Consider the following 16,181-nt stretch of genomic DNA (forward strand, 5'->3'; position numbering starts at 1 on the left):
GTCAGCACCGCCTCCACGTGCGAGCCATGCGGCTTGCTGACACAGAATTTGCTCACATGTTGGGAGGGAGAAAGTATTTGGCCGGCCGTCCCTACTGCCCTCAGCTCGGGGCTTGCACGCCGGCACTTTTCTTTCTTCTCCTCGTGCTTCTTTCTACTGCTCCTCCATCTGAAGTGCCGTCAATGTCAATCAGCAAGTCGCTGGAGCTTGCTATACCGATCTAGTCACGTTTACTGTGGGCTGTGCTGTCTGCCACTGGCTGCTGGTTAGCCACCCACCATCGCCTCCCCAGAAGCTAAAGCTCGCCAGAGGCTAAAGCAACATAGCGAGAATGCGGGCCGCCACGGAGCGCGCCTCCAAAGGCCAGCCCGACATTGAGCTCGAGAGCAGCAGCATTCGCAAGCGGTCGCTGGATCGAGGCGGCCACCTCTCGGACAGTGATGGCGAGGCTGGCGATGACGAGGACCTGCCCCTATACGAGGGCGATCCATTGGCGTCGCCGGCGGTGCCCAAGGCGGCGTCGACGTCGCCGCGATACGTCGTCATCATGTGCTCGCTCTTCATCTTCATGGTCGAGCTGAGCATGTATGTCACGGATCCGGCGCTGCAGATGATCATGGAGGACGTGGCCTGCCACAACCACTTCCCGGACCACAAGATTGGCGATTTCAAGACGGAAGACGCTCGCTGCAAAGATGCCGCCGTCCAGGGGACCTTGGCCATGTCCCGGTCGTGGATGATGTGGGCGACCATGTTTGTCCGTGAGTCTTGGGTCCATTTGATATTCAAACGTTGCGGTTGCGTCGACTGACTTGCGTATAGCTCTCCTCGTGCAGATCCCCTACGGCATCGTTGCCGACAACTATGGCCGCCGCCTGGTCCTGTTTCTGGGCCTGCTGGGCAACCTGCTCGGGTCGTGCTGGACCGTCATTGTCTGTAAGTTTGCAAAGAATACAAGTGCTTGTTTGCTTTTGAGGTTGCAGTGGTTGATAATGACTCTGCAGTGCTCAACCCTACGGTATTTTCCATCTGGTACCTTGTCCTGAGCGCCGTTCCAAACTTGATTGGAGGGGGCGGCTCCGTCATCATCGCCATGGTCTGGACCATTCTCACAGACGCCATTGTGCCGGAGAAGAGAACCACCCTCTTCTATCAGATGCATGCCATGATGCTCATCTTGAGCACAATCTTCCGTCCCATCGCTGGCTGGATGCTGAGCATCAACCCCTGGCTGTCCATGTGGACGGGCCTAGGTTCTCTCGCTTTGAGCACTGCCCTAACCCTCCTCATCCCTGAAACCTTGCATCTCGCTCAGAGCTCCAATGGGCAGCAGGCACACGGCCATGCGTCGCATTTCCCTCCGCTCGGGCCAAAGAAGAGCGTCATTCGGACGGCGTGGGAGACGGCAAGCAAGGATGCTTTGCGCGTCTGGCAATTGCTTCAAAACTCCAAGAATCTCTACCCTCTTATTCTTGGCATGGCCTTCTACACCCCCATTCACACCGGATTTGAGATGAACATGCTCCAATATGTGACTGCGAGATTCGAATGGGACTGGTCCAAGGTGAGCCCCCCTTAACCTAGATAACTTCACAAGCAGAGTGTAAGACTCTAATCGTCGCTCGCAGGCAACGTACTTTATGACCATCCCCAAGATCACTTCGGTCATTGTGCTGCTAGTCATCTTGCCTGCCATTACCTGGATTATCAACAGACGCCTGCATCTTGACATTTTGACAAGGGACCTTTACTTTGCCCGTGGGTCCATCATCTGCATCGTAGTAGGCAACGCACTCACAGTAGTCTCGGCAACGCCCTGGATGCTGGCCATCTCTCTAATTGCTCTTGGCTTCGGTAACGGTCTGCTGCCGCAAGTCCGGGCTATACTCGCCTCGCAGGTAGAGGCACACGCCCTGGCAACGGTCAACACGGCAATTGCATCTGTAGAGACAATGGTTGGCCTGGTCGGTACACCCTCGTTAGGCTGGCTGCTAAGCAAGGGAATCGCCCTCGGCGGATTTTGGATGGGATTGCCCTATTTGGCGACCACGGGTTGTGCTATCGCCAGCGCCGTGGCCATTTTCATGTTTAGGTACCTCCCACAGAGTGCCAAGTCTGATGAAGAGGCACTTTACGATGCATTGAGAACCGAGGAGGACATTTAGACTTTGTCTCTTATAGAGGCAAATTGCAATGTGGCAGCCAATTTTGAATCGGCATTTTACATGTAACTACTCGATAAACGCTACAATATGTGATGTAAGACGTAAATGTATATGTCTATTCTGATTACGAGAAGCACTCTATCTAATACTAAAATCACAAGTCAATACCATCAACACCATTTTCCATAAATTCTTACAACGCCCACTGCTTCAACCACAACTTCATCCACTGCGGTCCTACCGGATCCAGCGCCGCCAAAGTCTCGCTCTTGCGCTTCGTCAGCTCCGTTGCCAGAGTTGGCATCACACCCTGGCCGTCCTCTACGCCGCCAAGCGACTCGAAATAATCGAGCAGCTTGAGGCCGGTGTTTGCCTCTGGATCCTCATTGCCCTCGGCCGAAGAGCGCAGCGCGCTGACCCATTCTGCCCACGGCACGATCTTGTCCGAGGGAATGTGCAGCGCTTCTGCGACTGTGGGGACGAGTTCCGCCCAGCGGATGGAGTGAGGGTTGGTGGCGTGGTAGACGGTGGCATGGCTCTTGTACTCTGGCTTGTTGTTTGCGCCGTTGACTGACTTGCCGCGTGGCAGTTCCTCTGGCTTCTGGATGATGCCTGCGAGTTCCAGGATGACATCGGCGAGGATGTCGACTGGGATCCAGGAGAGGTTATCCAGGGCTCCAAGGTCAGACGGGAGGAAACCAATGCGCTTTGAAGAGGCAATCATCTACAGACACACAAAAAATGTTAGTTTTTCTTTTCAAGAGCATGTAGATGTAAAAACCGTACCGTTGGAACCCATTCCTGTCTATTCCACTCGCCGCCCTCCTTCTCTACCGGCCCTGCAACCTGTCCCACGCGGCAGATGGCGGCGTTGCCCTCGCCAGTTGACCGGACCTCGTCCTCGATAATAAGCTCGCTGATGAGCTTTGAGGCGTTGTAGCCGTTGAGATCTGGCGAGAGGACGTCACAGGGGCGCTCGGGAACGGGCTTGGAGGACGAGAGGTGGCTGACACTTCCGGTGGTGGAAAGGAAAAGCAGTTGTGCTTTCTTGGTGCTGGTGTAGGAAAAGTCTAGAAGACGCCGGACGCCTTGGATGTGAGGTTCAAAGGTTGAAAAGTCCCAGTTGAAGTTGACTGGCCATTGAGAGTCTGTTAAACACACACAAGTTTATTAGTTGTCAACTGCAAACACTTGTTTTCATGACAGCATATTGAAACTCACGAATGACATGTGTCGCCCTCTCAAGCATCTCATCGTACTTGATCGGGTTCAGCCCCAGGTCCGGCTGCGACAGGTCGGCGCGCAGAAACTCGATTCTGGGCTCGATCCAGTCCGTGTCCAGGCCGCGCGAGCCGCTGGCCTTGTTCTGCGCCGCCTCACCGTCCTGGGCGCGGTTGAGGCAGTAGATCTTGCGAACGTGCCACTGGTCCAGGAGGGCGTCGAGGAGGTATGAGCCAATGGAGCCTGTGCTGCCGGTGAGGACGACGGTTGCGTATTCGCCGCCGAGGGGGTCTCTGAAGTCTTCCATTGTGAGATGTGTTGAGTGTGTGAAAGGCTTTGATGGTTTGTTTCACCAGTTTTCTTTGATAAGAAACAGTGAATTGTATGATACAATTAAGAAGGACTAGTAGTTCTAGGAGAGTAATGGCAGAGAAAACCTGCGTTGATGCAGGGACACTTTTTGAAAAAACCGACTTCTAGTGAGTATTCTAAACTAAGACCCTGCACGCATGAAATGTCGAATCGGTCCTAGATAATTACGCAAAAGTTCTTCACAGTTCCAGGCTGAGCCGGCTGTGCCTGCGCCACTAGTGCCTATCATCAAGACAAAGAAGCAATGACTCCAATCAGATATCACGCCCACATTTTCTTTCTACCAGCGTCAGACGTAAGACTCGCCTATAACCCCCCCCCCCCCCCCTTGTGAGAGTCGGTCTTATTCTTGATCTATAATCACTACATAATCAGATTATAGAGTGGTTTGATAGTAGTGGTAGGGGGGGGGAGTTTAGGATGAGGCCTTGCACGGGGCCGGGGCTGACATGTTTATCTGGGTCTGACGTTATGCAGGAGGGCGAAATAGTTCAAAGTGCTAGTATATTGCCAAGCTATAGGGTGAGTCTTCTGCTTATAGCGATGTCAATCGGGAAATTTTGTATTGTATTTGCCGGAGTAATTACACAGCCGAAGAGGCGTGGTAGTTTGCCAATCTAATGCCACGCGGGTTGGAGCCGAGCCGCACCAACCAGCCAACAACTTGAACACACGGCTGCGGCGTCTTGCGTCAGCCGCACAGGATCTAGTCAAGTCCCCGAAGAAGAAAGGCTAGCTAGTGCAGACGATGGCTTTAGTTGGGTCTGGGCAACTTCCAGAGAGGGAAAAGTGGCTGGCTGGGACAATGGGACCCGAGAAAAACAAACAGAAGCGTGAGCCCCCTCGCAGCCAGTAGTTGCCATCATGTGGGATGAAAGGATCGAGTTGCCGTCATGTGGGAAAAAAAGGATCGAGTTGCCGGGTGCGGAGTCCTCGGTAAGTGGGCGTGTTTGGAAATGATCAATACTACTTGTAAGGGCGTGGTGGTTGGGCTACTATATTGCAAGTAATACCACGTTCTATTAATAACAGCAGCATGTATGCCTATTGCTTCAATAGGATCAGAAGGGGCTGACATGAATGCGTCCTAGATTACATAAAAAGTGGATGTCACGGGCGAATTGGCATTTTCCTGTTTGCAACTTGGGTCCTGTGTTACTAACGAGACTGTAATAGGATTGAGGAGATTCAGGCTGACAGGTATGTTACTATATACGAGAGGGGTTAGGGAATATTAATCACTAGCAACAAAAAAATGAGCAGGTTAATAATACGAATATTGAGGCAGGATTCTGACTTCTGACATGTAGGGATGCAATGGATCTAAGATTATGCAGGAGGTGAAGTAGTGCCAGAACTATAGTCGAATAGAGTCTAATGATTATTCGCAATTGCAGCCTATTACTTGGTATAAGGCGGAAGTGGCTGTTGCAGGGGTCGGCGTATTCTTCAAACAGGGGATGACAGCCGTAGCTCCGAATCAAGTTTGACTACTCCACCCCCACACCAGGGCTGGCGTTGAGGTAACCTTCGGCTATTTGCCAGTGCGACGCTGTGGACCCGGTTTCAGTGGCTGGCGATCGCCGTCCAGTTGGGCTGGCGCTGCATGTAACGTCTGAAGAGCAGGGCTGTGATTGTACAAGTAGTTTGCTCTTTGGTTTGCTGAAGAAGTTTGCGTCAGATTTGCATTTTTGTGGCGCAAATGATGTGAGTTTTCAGTTGTTTACATGTGTTTCTATTTATATATTTACTTGTCATTGTAGCAATTGCTTCCTTCAGTCTCGAAACGTCAATACAGTTACTAACAGTTGCATAAGGAAATGTTAGCGTAGGAACGCAAGTCTATCTTGCCATAATGCTACTATATTACGTGTTTCTGCCGATCAATCCATTTCCACCCTCATTCCTTTCCATACTGCAAACTCTGCCTCGTCCTTCCGAATCCAACTTTTCACGCAGCAGCAACCTCCCCTGTTGATACCTTTTATCGGTCACGGTTTGCCTTAACGCCACCCTCAGCTGGCCAGGGTGACGCCTCGTTTGCTGCAATAAAGACCCATTCTAGCGGGTTTAATGTAAGCAAAAACAAAAAAGAAAAGAAAAAAAGAAAAAAAAGAAAAAAAGAAAAAAAAAAGAAATAGGAAAAAAAAAAAATATGGTTCGCCGATCTGACGCACGGAAAACGTGAATCCCGCCGGTTTGGACTCGGAGCCAAGTGGGCTGGCTGGGATAGAGTTGAGTTTGAGGGCTGCTCCATTGCACAAGCGAAAGCGACGGCGCTCATGCTTGTTCCTGGCACAGGCGCCGATTGGCCGATGCGACCGCTAGGAGGCGCCGGCTAGAGGCGGTGAGCGGCTTTGGCCGCCTGTGCAGGGAGGTCTGGATCTCTGATGGGGCACTTACTGTAGCCTCGTGGCAGGGCCCCTTGCTTGGTTCGTCTTGTCAGATGAAAGTCAGATGAAGCAGTGACAGAATAGACGGGCTTCTTTATATAGGTACTACTAAGAGCAGTTGTTACTAAATAAAGGGCATTTTAACTACAACTTTAATTTTAATAGGCTGAATAATATTTCTTTTTTTTACAAGAATAAAAATAAGGGTTTATAGCAGAGTAGTATATAATGATATTATATTCCCTTTTATAGAATTGCATATCCGGCTACTCCATGCAGGCCCCTTGCCCGGTCAGCAAGCTAGCAATCTGCCTCAAGGGCGTGTGCCTATGCACATATGCAATAGGCAGCATCAGCACATGCAAATTCACCCTTGACAGGGAGTTGACAAAGAACCATTCACCTCATTCGCAGCTGAAAACCCTTCTCGTGGCACATCAGCCGCTTGGGGGCGATTCCTCTGCCGCCGATGCTGCCTATCAGATTTCCAAGTTGCTGCACACGTCTATTGTCTAGACTCTGTCTGCATGTGTCTCGATTTGGGTCTGCTTACGGCCGAAGCCTGGGGGAGCGTCACTAGCAACAAGCAGATACTTAACCTCTTTTGATGCCGTTGCAAGTTCCTTTTTTTTTTTTCTCTACAGCAACCCCGTACACGAAATAGTTAGTTGCGCGTGAAACCCAGATTCCTAGCCCATTTATCCTCCCGCTTTTTTTCGTTTGCATCATGTCGCACCACTCTTTTCTCATTACCGGCGCTTCATCCGGCCTTGGGCTAGAGATTGCTCTCGAGGCCCTCAAGCAGGGCCACGTGGTCGCTGCCGGCGCTCGCAACCCCAGCGAGGCGGCAAAGCAGCATCCAGAGGTGCAGCAGTTAGGGGGCAAATGGGTCGAGTTGGACGTGACCCGCGCCGATACCAAGGAGTCGGTAGCCAGGATTGTCAAGGACGCTGGGGTTGATGTCCTGATCAACTGTGCCGGCTACGGTATTCTCGGCAGTCTTGAAAACACCGAGTACGTTGTTTGCCTCGTATTCTTCCATCCATCCTAGTGTCATGTCCCGTCTTACTGATCGTCTATGCCACGCTCCTTTTAGTGAGGACGAGTTCATTGCCCAGGTAGACACAAACGCCTTTGGCACCATGCGCACCATCAAGGGAGCATTGCCACACTTCCGCTCCCTTGCGGAAAGCGGCGGGGCCACCATTGTCAATATTGGCAGCCTCGTCACCTACGGGCACTTTCCCGCCTGCTCTGCTTACGGCGCCTCCAAGGCAGCTGTCGAGGGCCTGAGCGAGACCTTGGCCCTCGAGGTCGGGCCCGCAAAGGTGCGCGTGGTCTTGATTGATCTCGGCATCTTCAGGACCCGGTTCCTGCATGCGGCCGTCAAGCCAAAGAGCGGCCTGGACGAGGCCTATGTCGGCGGCTCCGTCGATAACACCGTCTCGTTCCTGGACGGCATTGCTGGCAAGCAGCCTGGCGACCCAGCCCTTGCCGGTAAGAGAATCGTTGAAATTGTCGACGGCACTGGCTTGGCCAAGGATCTTGCCACCCAGGGCTATGGCAAGCTCTTGAGGGTTCCTTTGGGAAGCGATGCTTTTGACGCTCTCAAGGGTAAGGAGGCTAGCCTAGCTGAGATTCGTGCGGTAGAGACACTGGCACGCAGCACAGATTTTGCCAACTAGAGTATGTATACGTCTACATGGAAACAATTCAGTTACTAGTGTTACCTTTTTCATTGTAAATCGCAGTCGTAGCATCTTGGTCTACCATGTACGGAACTGTGTCCCCGCCGTGAATGTCTATGTTTCATCAAAAAAAGACATACTGATGAACATCCGCCATGTTACAGTTGCACTGAGAGCACGCATCTCTTCGTATACAGATAGTTCTTCCCAATTCCTCGGTCCCGAACCTCTGATTAGATCAAAGCAACGTATGCACTCGACTTGATACAGTAGAGCCACCCTCCTCAATGAAACGCTGCAGTGAAACGCTGCAGGCCATCTCCATATTTTGTTTCATAAACATTTCAGTGCTCTGCATCACGCCATTCTATCATAAGGCCAAATGAGATTAACCATTCTTCCATCTTGGGAAAGAAAAAAATGACAATGCAGCCATTCTCAATATGTTGTCATCAGACCATGCAAGATGCCCATGAACCAGGCTATAATATCAGGAAGCTCACGACTGCGAATGAATACAGCCAAGCGGATATAAAAAAAAAAACAGGGACCGCAAAATTAATACTCACATACAAAGCAGTAGCAAGAACACTATTAATATAGACCCTTTGCAATCTTTGTATGCACTCATTTAGGTCTTTGTGTGTGTGAGATGCTCGGATTCCCGGTTTTCTTCATCTCCGCTTAACAGCATACATGAACCTTTGTCATCAGTAAGCGGAGGAATGGGTCTCGCTGGCGTCACCATCATTAAAAAAATGTAACATTAGATAAGACTCGGTGATAAGCTACTAGATCCTTCCTGAAGGAGTAGTGTATCTAAGATCTGCGTCTGAGCGCAACTTTGAGCTGACAAGTTCATTTAAACAAGTTCATGTACTTGGAGGTCATGTGATGTTACATTTGTGACAATATTTTCAACTTAACCTGCATATGCAAATCTCACAAGAGTGTTTCGCAAAGATGGAACGTGTAATTGAAATGTCAAAAAAATTCAGTAAATTGAATTACAGCAATCTATGTACTCCGTGTGCCTATGCCTTGTCGCAAGCGCATCTAGTCTAAACGACATCGCTTTTTCGTAAAAAGAAAAAAAAATAAAGATCAAAAATTTAGTTGCTAGCCTCCTCCTTCACCTCGGTCTTCTGCCTGAAATAACTGGGACGACCATCCTCCTCGACAACCTCCATGGTGGGATCGTTCTTGTAGTAACCCATAGGCGCGCTCTCCCACTCGCCGTCGGCCATCAGCGCGACTGTGCAGTGCCAAGGGGTTGTGAAGCCGGTCTTGGAGTTGAGGAGGGCCATGGACAGCTTGTGCTCACCAGTGGACTGGTGGATGGAGAGACGCAGGTGGTCGGGGAAGGCGTTCTTGACGGCTCCAGCAAAGGCCTGTGAAAGAGTTCTCAGTCAGTATTCATCAAAAAGCTTGTAGTCTTCAGAAGGAGCATTGGAAGAAACATACGTATCCGCGCAGCAACATCTCCTTGGCAAGGAACTTGACGCTCCTCTTGTATCCGTTGCTGGTACGTCCAGCTTGAAGAGGGAAAATGTACTGCAAATCAGACTCGAGGAATCTGCAGTAGCCGCGGTATGTCATGAGAGTGTCGGGCTTCTCTGCAATCTCGCTGTCAATGTCGTGGTCCTCCTTGCCATATTTGTTCAAAAGGACACGGCGGAAGTTGGTGGCGTTGGCAACGTATTTGATCTCGTCCAGCTGTTCTGGGAGAGGGAAGTCGACGAGATCCTTGATACGGGAGAAGTCGATCTGAGTGAAGCCCTTCTGGAGGACCATGGCGCGCAGAGCCTCGCCGTAAGCCCAGGTGTGGCGATCAGGAATGCTCAAGAGATCATTGTATACAAGACCATCGGAGATGATGGTCAGCTTGGCACCAGGAGCATAGATCTTGCCAATGCGCACACACATGGTGTTGAGGCGCTCGACAGCAATCTCCTCTGCCTTGTCGGGCAAGACGCCCAGGACCTTGTACTGCTTGTTGGCAGACTTGAAGGGGAAGGCAGGCAGGCACATCAGGACCTGCTTCTTGGCCATGACGAAGGCATCAATGACAGAAAGGAACTTGGGGATACCAGCTCCGAGCCTGTCCATGCTGTCGTCGAATTTGTTAAGAGCATACTCGAAGATGATGGCCAAGATCTGTCTGGAGATCTCGGTGGCTTCCTGAGTAGCCAGGGCGAGCTCAGTGCTCTCCAGGGAGGTGAAGGCGGGAACTGAGGTAAGAGTCTCCATTGTGAAAAAAAAAAAAAAAAAAAAAAGTTGTTATCAAAAGGGTATCTAGGAAGGAGAAAGAAATGAAAGTGCTTGAGAAGGCTCTGGATTAGAGACGAGTTGTTGTTGTGAGGAGGAGTTGGTGTTGGAATTTCGAGAGATTTGGAAGGAACTTTATAGACAGATGTTCACTGCTCCTGATCAATGTATACGAAGTACCTGTCGCCATCGCCATACAGGCAACTGCCAGGGTCTTGATGAAGGCTTAGACAGAGAAGTTGCATGTCTTGAAGCTCCATCCCAAACTAGTTTCTCACAATACCAGAAAAACACTAGTATCGTGTATGGTATATTCCGTGTGCTCAGTCAACGTTTGATATTTATTGCTTCAATTGGATTAGAGCAGACTTATTTTTATACCCATTTACAACTATTTCGCCTTGTGGATTTTGATATATTCTTTTCTGAAAAACTCATCGCCTCTGTTAAAACCACCCTGGTGTAAGTGGCGTGTCTATAATATCCATCCATTCTTTTACCTCCCGTCTTTGCGCGCGCACTAGTTGTGAATGGCGCTAGGCCCGATCCTACGGACCGCTACCCCATCCAAGTAACTGCGCTAGAAGACGCTAAGCCCTTTGCCTAGCCTCACCTTTTTCCGTCAGCTCAGCTTCCGTGGAAGGGAGCCATTTTCTCATCGCTGTAACAGGTTATAGCCTAGCGGAGTTGCTTGCAAAGAGTCCTATGCACTAATTGACAAAACAAGAAGAAAAAAAAAAATCCAATCAAGAAGGACAGAATCACATGTGTGCATGTGTGCTCGTGCCGCTTCCCTTGATGAAACAACCATTTCGAGACTTCCTTGTGCCACTACTACTGTAATACTATTTCGCAACTTCAAGTGCTGTACATGGCGACCACAACGCCGTTCCCTGCAGTTGCTCCAAAATTCAATAGAGAGCACGTATAAAAAAAAAGCTTCTTACAAAGACTTTGCGTCCTTTACAAAGCCTTACTAACGCAATACGGTTCACAAGGGCAAGAACAAGCGTGCAAACAAGCCAAGGCGCGAAGTAAGAGAAAAGTGGAACCAACAGGGGCAACTCGGAGCAGATTATCGGTAAATGTAAGGATCCGATAATATTGTATTATGAAATAAAAGGGGCGGAAGGGGGTTAAGTGAATTGCAAGTTTTTCATAGTCACATGTAATCCAGCTGGCTTTGTGTTTCCCCAAGTCATCCTGCAGGGAGCAGCTAGTGGACAGTAGGATCATGGGTATTGCGAAGAGAATGGGAAAGGCAACTCCAGGAATGCGGTATGTATACTATGCAAGCCACTGAGTTTCATTATAATTTATTTATTTTTAGTTATATAATAGAACATATGCAATGTTTTCTTTACTTGATGGAATAATGTAGAAATAAAAAAAGTAAATACTGCCGTAGAAGAGTTACATACTTGCCATTTAAACACTATAAAAAAGAAATAATTACTAAATTTAATATTCTAATAGTAATAAGTAATATTTTGAACACATTTATAAACATCAAGGGGCTGCTTTATTACAGGTGGAAGATAGCTTACACCCCTTCCCTCCAAGCTAGGACAACCACACGTGGTAATATCGCGTCAATAAATACACACCTAGGGTTGCAGTATAATTCTGTACTACTGCAGTAATATTCAACGACACTCATCTTCTAAGAACTACGGAACAAAAAATTAGCCAAACAGCTACGGAACAATTGAGATTAGTATTCGTTGCCACTAGGACTAGTGTTTGACTATCTATTCGCCCGCTTCATCCGCCTCTCTGATGTAAGACGGTGACTCCCAGGATGCTTCTAGGCTTCACAAGATCCTACAAGGCTGGCTGAGTATCCCACATCCCATATCGTGTTGTGCATGGGGGTGCTGGATCTCAAACCATTCTGCCTAGCTCGTTCACTAAGCACAGCCATGGGACTAGAGCTGACAAGTTCAGAGCTCAATTCACAGCACACACCCCCCCACAGCTCCAGGATCAACTTCATGATGCTGGTCCCGCTGTTTCTGGTGACAAAAGTCCATACTTAATAGATGCATATGTTGACTTGATATTTTGACGACGACTGTAACTTTTTTTTCCCTTTGTCTTTTTTTTTGAGATTGAGCCCCATTGCACTTTGCAGTTTTGTTTGTCAAAGACTGTCAACATGGCTTCCGCAGAAAACTACGGGAAGCGGCTCATTCCGCAGATTTTGGACAATGTAGCTGCTACTGATCCGGATCGCATTGTATACTCTATAGCAAAGTCTGCAGACATCTCTCAGGGTCTGCAGCACATCACTGCGAAGCAGTTTGCTGAAGCCGTGGACAAGACAGCTTGGTGGATGCAGTCCAAAGTTGGCAAAAGCACAACACTCGAGGCCCTGGGCTATATCGGACCTCGTAAGTTTTTCTTGTCTCAAAAATTTTGCTAGATACGGTGAAATTATAAACTCTACTGAATTCAAACTAACTGTGCGTTTAGATGATATTCGACATGTCCTGTTGATGTATGCCAGCGCCAAGGCTGGCTACAAGGCAAGTTTCACTCTCTGGTCCCAAAAGTTGAAAGCACAAAAGTTGAAAGCACATCACTGCTAACACGAGTTTCAATTTTTCAACAGTCTCTCTTCCTCTCTGCAAAGAACAGCACAGAAGGCGCTCTGGCTGTTCTCAAAGCCACAGACTGCAACATATGGGTCCAGCCCACAGAGCAGCCGTTTGGCCCCCTCGTAAAAGAGTTTCTCAGCCAGCGTGCCATGAGAATCCTGCATCTCCCCGGAATCACTGAGCTCCTGGATGCAGCAGGCACAGAACACTATGCCTATACCAAGACTTTCGAGGAGGCCGCGTACGACCCATTCTGTGTCCTTCACACGTCTGGCTCAACGGGCTTGCCTAAGCCCATCGCCTGGACCCATGCTCTCATCGGCACAATGGACGCTGTGCGGTTGTTGCCGCCTGTTGAGGGCGATCAGGGAATGGCTCCTTGGACGAATGACTGGAAGAAGGGAGATCGAATCTACTCGTCGTTTCCCATGAGCCATGTAAGTTTAAAACAGAGAAACTTTGTATCCGTGAGCAATTCACTAATCAAAAATCTTTACATATAGGGAGCAGGTATTATTATGGATATCTTGATGCCATCGCTTTTTGATTTGCAGGTCGTTATGGGACCTCCTGGAGTTATCCCCAACATGAATCTTCTAGAATCTCTAGCAGACCATGCTAAAATCGACATCTGGAGTCTTGTCCCGTCTCTTACAGATGAGCTTGGTGAGACTTCAGACGTCCTGGCCAAGTTTGCCTCTTCGAAATTCATCTGCGCATCCGGAGGACCTGTCAGCCCGACCAGCGCCGCCAAGGTCAACAAGGTGATTCGCGTGCTCAACCTGACGGGCACAACAGAAGGCCTCTTCATCGGCAACCTTGTCACGGACCGGGAAGACTGGTATCACTTCTCCTTCCACCCATACTCTGGCTTCGAGTTCAAGGAGATTGAGCCCGGCGTTTACGAGCACTGGGTGCGCCGCAACGAGCACTGGGATCTGTTCCAGGGCATATTCCACACTTTCCCTGACGTGGACGAAATCAATCTGAAGGACTTGTACGTCAAGCATCCTACAAAGCCCGACCATTGGGCCTACAAGGGAAGGAGTGATGATATTGTCGTATTGAGCAATGGGTACAAAATCTCACCGCTCGACACGGAAGCCTTTGTCACCACGCACACCGCAATCGAAGGCGCACTCGTCGTAAGTTTGCCCCCTGAACCACTGTTTTGATATGATTCAAACCAATACTAACCATCTCCCAGGTCGGAACAGGTAAGAGCCAGGCTGCTTTGCTCATTGAGTTGAAAGACCGCTCGGCAGCAGGCGACGAGCTGTATGACAGCATCTGGGAGACTGTGAAAAAGGCAAATGCCCTGTCTCTGCACAAGGATCAGCTTCACAGAGAGTACATCATGTTTGCAGAGGCAGACAAGCCCTTTATCCGCACCGACAAGGGGACAATCAAGCGACGGGCAACGCTGGAACTGTACGCCCAGTACATTGACCGCTTTTACGAATCGCGGTCAGAGGAGGTGGATGCCGAAGCTTCCAGCATGGAGGTCGACACCACTTCGATTGAGTCCATCACAGCAGCGGTGCGAGAAATCTTTGTCACGCTGTCATCGGCTTTCAAGGACATCCCAGACGACGCAGATTTCTTCCACCTGGGGCTGGACTCTCTTCTTGCTTACCGGGCTGTGCGCTCCGTCCAGGCTGCCATGGGCTTGAAAGATCGACTTGCTCCTCGGCATCTGTACGCTTATCCCACCATTGCTCAGTTCTCTGCCTGTCTGAAAGACCTCGCCAGCCAGACACTGGCCAATGGCGCAAACTCCAAGTCTGCTGAGAAGTTGAGCAAGATGAAGGAGCTTTTGAGCAGGTACAAATCGCCGCAGACGCTCAAGATGAACGCCCTTGATCATGGAATGCCCAGTCTGTACACAAAGATTGGCATGTACATTCCCCTTCGTCCCGGAGCGAGCTTTGACCAAGCCTTTTCAAGACTGCAGCAGGGTTTCGCTCGTTTGATTACTCTTATGCCGGCGCTTGATGCCAAGATGGTAAAGGCTTCAGAGAAAGAACCTGGCTACATTAAGGGGCAGCTTAGATTGGAGCTTCCGGAACACCCGCTCACCAATGGCCACTCTAATGGCCACACGAACGGCTACACAAATGGTCATACTAATGGCCATACCAATGGCCATACAAATGGTCACACAAATGGTCATACCAACGGTTATACCAACGGCCATACCTCATCTCCAAGACAGCTCAAGTACAAAGACTTGTCAAAAGTGCTTCCCTCTTTCCAAAATCTAAAAAAGGACGGCTTCCTCCCCTCCGCATACAAGGGTCACGAAATCTTGGATGCTCCATGGTTTCCCACGTTCCCCGCGGACATTGTGGTTGCCCAGGCCAATTTCGTCGAGGGCGGCTGTCTTTTCGCCATGGGCACGCTGCATCCAGCAATTGACGGAGTAGGCTTGGTGACTCTTCTCTTGGCCTGGGCAGAATGTTGCAGATATGTCGAGGGAGACAAGTCGGCAAACTGTAGCTGGCTAGATGCCGACAGCATGAACTACAGTCTTCCACGGGCCCTGTGGGAACAGGATCACCGTGGCCAGCCTGCTCGAGAGATCAACCCCGTCGTATGGGACCATCTCGGGTTCGCCCCAGTTGGAGAGATGGCCGAGGGAGTGGACAATTTGTATATCCAGAGTTTCAAGCCTGTGCCTGCGTACTCTCCCGGCCCTGGAAAGCAGCCGCGTGATTTGACCAGCAGCATCTTCTCCATTTCGCCCGAGAATCTAAAACAGCTCAGGCAAGAGGTTACTGCCGATCCAGAGATGAAGGGCATCAACCTCACCGATAGTGACATCCTACACGCGCTTTACTGGCGGGCCATGATCAGGGCACGACACCGCGTGGCGAAGGAGGTCAATGGCCAAACCATTGGGCCCGAAGATAGATCCGTCTTGGAGCTGACCGTAGATGGCCGGCCTTATTTCAATGCCCAGCTGCCATCATCGTACATGGGCAACATGCTCCTGGTCACGCGGTCTTCCCTGCCGGTGGAGGAGCTCTGCTCGCCCAAGACGAGCATCGGCCGCATCTCGCTGCTCATCCGCGAAGCAGCCTCGCAAGTGACGCCGCAAGTCGCCAACGACGCCTTTGGCCTGCTGCAGACGGTGCAAGACTACAGCGAGCTGCGGTACGCATTCATGCGCCTCGACGGCCTCGACGCCATGATCACCAACATGATGCTGTTCCCGGCCAACGACGTGGCTTTCGGCGGCGAGTTCTTTGAGGATGGCGGAAAGGCGGATGCTGTGCGGATTGTCCACGAGGGCTTCAACTCGGGATTCCGAATGTGCATCATTCTTCCGTATCGAAAGGATGGTGGCATTGAGTTTTTGTTTGGTACGTTCCCTGAGGAGCTGGAGAGATTGAGGGAGGATGAGGAGTTTATGAAGTATGCCCAGTACATGGGGTAAGGATGCAGAATGTATTTAAATCAAGGGAATTAGCG

General features: G+C 50.1%; 6 protein-coding genes across 6 annotated transcripts; 3 read left to right on the forward strand and 3 right to left on the reverse strand.

The window, feature by feature from the left end:
- Nucleotides 1-91: 91 nt before the first annotated feature.
- Nucleotides 92-2,265, forward strand: TrAtP1_000269 (uncharacterized protein). Its single transcript, XM_014091815.2, has 4 exons — nt 92-761; nt 823-936; nt 1,005-1,564; nt 1,629-2,265. The coding sequence occupies exons 1-4, from the start codon at nt 332-334 to the stop codon at nt 2,163-2,165; spliced, it is 1,641 nt and encodes a 546-aa protein (XP_013947290.2). The 5' UTR covers nt 92-331; the 3' UTR covers nt 2,166-2,265.
- Nucleotides 2,266-3,860, reverse strand: TrAtP1_000270 (putative secondary metabolism biosynthetic enzyme). The gene is made up of 3 exons (XM_014091814.2): nt 3,387-3,860; nt 2,952-3,313; nt 2,266-2,889 (listed from the first exon to the last, which is right to left on the reverse strand). The coding sequence occupies exons 1-3, from the start codon at nt 3,691-3,693 to the stop codon at nt 2,359-2,361; spliced, it is 1,200 nt and encodes a 399-aa protein (XP_013947289.1). The 5' UTR covers nt 3,694-3,860; the 3' UTR covers nt 2,266-2,358.
- A 1,913-nt stretch (nt 3,861-5,773) lies between these two features.
- On the reverse strand, nt 5,774-6,042 carry TrAtP1_000271 (uncharacterized protein; the record flags this gene model as incomplete). The annotated part of the gene is made up of 2 exons (XM_066110510.1): nt 5,774-5,819; nt 5,936-6,042. 2 exons carry the CDS (start codon nt 6,040-6,042, stop codon nt 5,774-5,776), a joined length of 153 nt encoding a protein of 50 aa, XP_065966582.1.
- A 558-nt stretch (nt 6,043-6,600) lies between these two features.
- Nucleotides 6,601-7,904, forward strand: TrAtP1_000272 (putative secondary metabolism biosynthetic enzyme). The gene is made up of 2 exons (XM_014091813.2): nt 6,601-7,165; nt 7,248-7,904. The coding sequence occupies exons 1-2, from the start codon at nt 6,879-6,881 to the stop codon at nt 7,834-7,836; spliced, it is 876 nt and encodes a 291-aa protein (XP_013947288.1). The 5' UTR covers nt 6,601-6,878; the 3' UTR covers nt 7,837-7,904.
- Nucleotides 7,905-8,817: 913 nt separating this feature from the next.
- TrAtP1_000273 (uncharacterized protein) lies at nt 8,818-10,093 on the reverse strand. Its single transcript, XM_014091812.2, has 2 exons — nt 9,304-10,093; nt 8,818-9,230 (listed from the first exon to the last, which is right to left on the reverse strand). Exons 1-2 carry the CDS (start codon nt 10,087-10,089, stop codon nt 8,952-8,954), a joined length of 1,065 nt encoding a protein of 354 aa, XP_013947287.2. The 5' UTR covers nt 10,090-10,093; the 3' UTR covers nt 8,818-8,951.
- Nucleotides 10,094-12,265: 2,172 nt separating this feature from the next.
- Nucleotides 12,266-16,146, forward strand: TrAtP1_000274 (putative NRPS-like protein biosynthetic cluster; the record flags this gene model as incomplete). The annotated part of the gene is made up of 5 exons (XM_066110511.1): nt 12,266-12,500; nt 12,583-12,635; nt 12,722-13,144; nt 13,211-13,852; nt 13,915-16,146. The coding sequence occupies 5 exons, from the start codon at nt 12,266-12,268 to the stop codon at nt 16,144-16,146; spliced, it is 3,585 nt and encodes a 1,194-aa protein (XP_065966583.1).
- Between the last annotated feature and the right edge of the window lie 35 nt (nt 16,147-16,181).

The sequence above is a fragment of the Trichoderma atroviride genome, chromosome 1, assembly GCF_020647795.1.
Source record: "Trichoderma atroviride chromosome 1, complete sequence".
Lineage (NCBI taxonomy): Eukaryota > Fungi > Ascomycota > Sordariomycetes > Hypocreales > Hypocreaceae > Trichoderma > Trichoderma atroviride.

What these genes read in the sequence shown, in the direction of transcription:
- TrAtP1_000273 (XM_014091812.2), bottom strand. Translation starts at nt 10,089, where the DNA reads ATGGAGACTCTTACCTCAGTTCCCGCCTTCACCTCCCTGGAGAGCACT. An exon ending in AGATGTTGCTGCGCGGATAC is followed by an intron (nt 9,231 to 9,303) that starts GTATGTTTCTTC and finishes ACTCTTTCACAG; the next exon opens with GCCTTTGCTGGAGCCGTCAA.
- TrAtP1_000272 (XM_014091813.2), top strand. Translation starts at nt 6,879, where the DNA reads ATGTCGCACCACTCTTTTCTCATTACCGGCGCTTCATCCGGCCTTGGG. An exon ending in GGCAGTCTTGAAAACACCGA is followed by an intron (nt 7,166 to 7,247) that starts GTACGTTGTTTG and finishes CGCTCCTTTTAG; the next exon opens with TGAGGACGAGTTCATTGCCC.
- TrAtP1_000269 (XM_014091815.2), top strand. Translation starts at nt 332, where the DNA reads ATGCGGGCCGCCACGGAGCGCGCCTCCAAAGGCCAGCCCGACATTGAG. An exon ending in GTGGGCGACCATGTTTGTCC is followed by an intron (nt 762 to 822) that starts GTGAGTCTTGGG and finishes ACTTGCGTATAG; the next exon opens with CTCTCCTCGTGCAGATCCCC. An exon ending in GTGCTGGACCGTCATTGTCT is followed by an intron (nt 937 to 1,004) that starts GTAAGTTTGCAA and finishes ATGACTCTGCAG; the next exon opens with TGCTCAACCCTACGGTATTT.
- TrAtP1_000270 (XM_014091814.2), bottom strand. Translation starts at nt 3,693, where the DNA reads ATGGAAGACTTCAGAGACCCCCTCGGCGGCGAATACGCAACCGTCGTC. An exon ending in GAGGGCGACACATGTCATTC is followed by an intron (nt 3,314 to 3,386) that starts GTGAGTTTCAAT and finishes TGTGTTTAACAG; the next exon opens with ACTCTCAATGGCCAGTCAAC. An exon ending in GACAGGAATGGGTTCCAACG is followed by an intron (nt 2,890 to 2,951) that starts GTACGGTTTTTA and finishes GTGTGTCTGTAG; the next exon opens with ATGATTGCCTCTTCAAAGCG.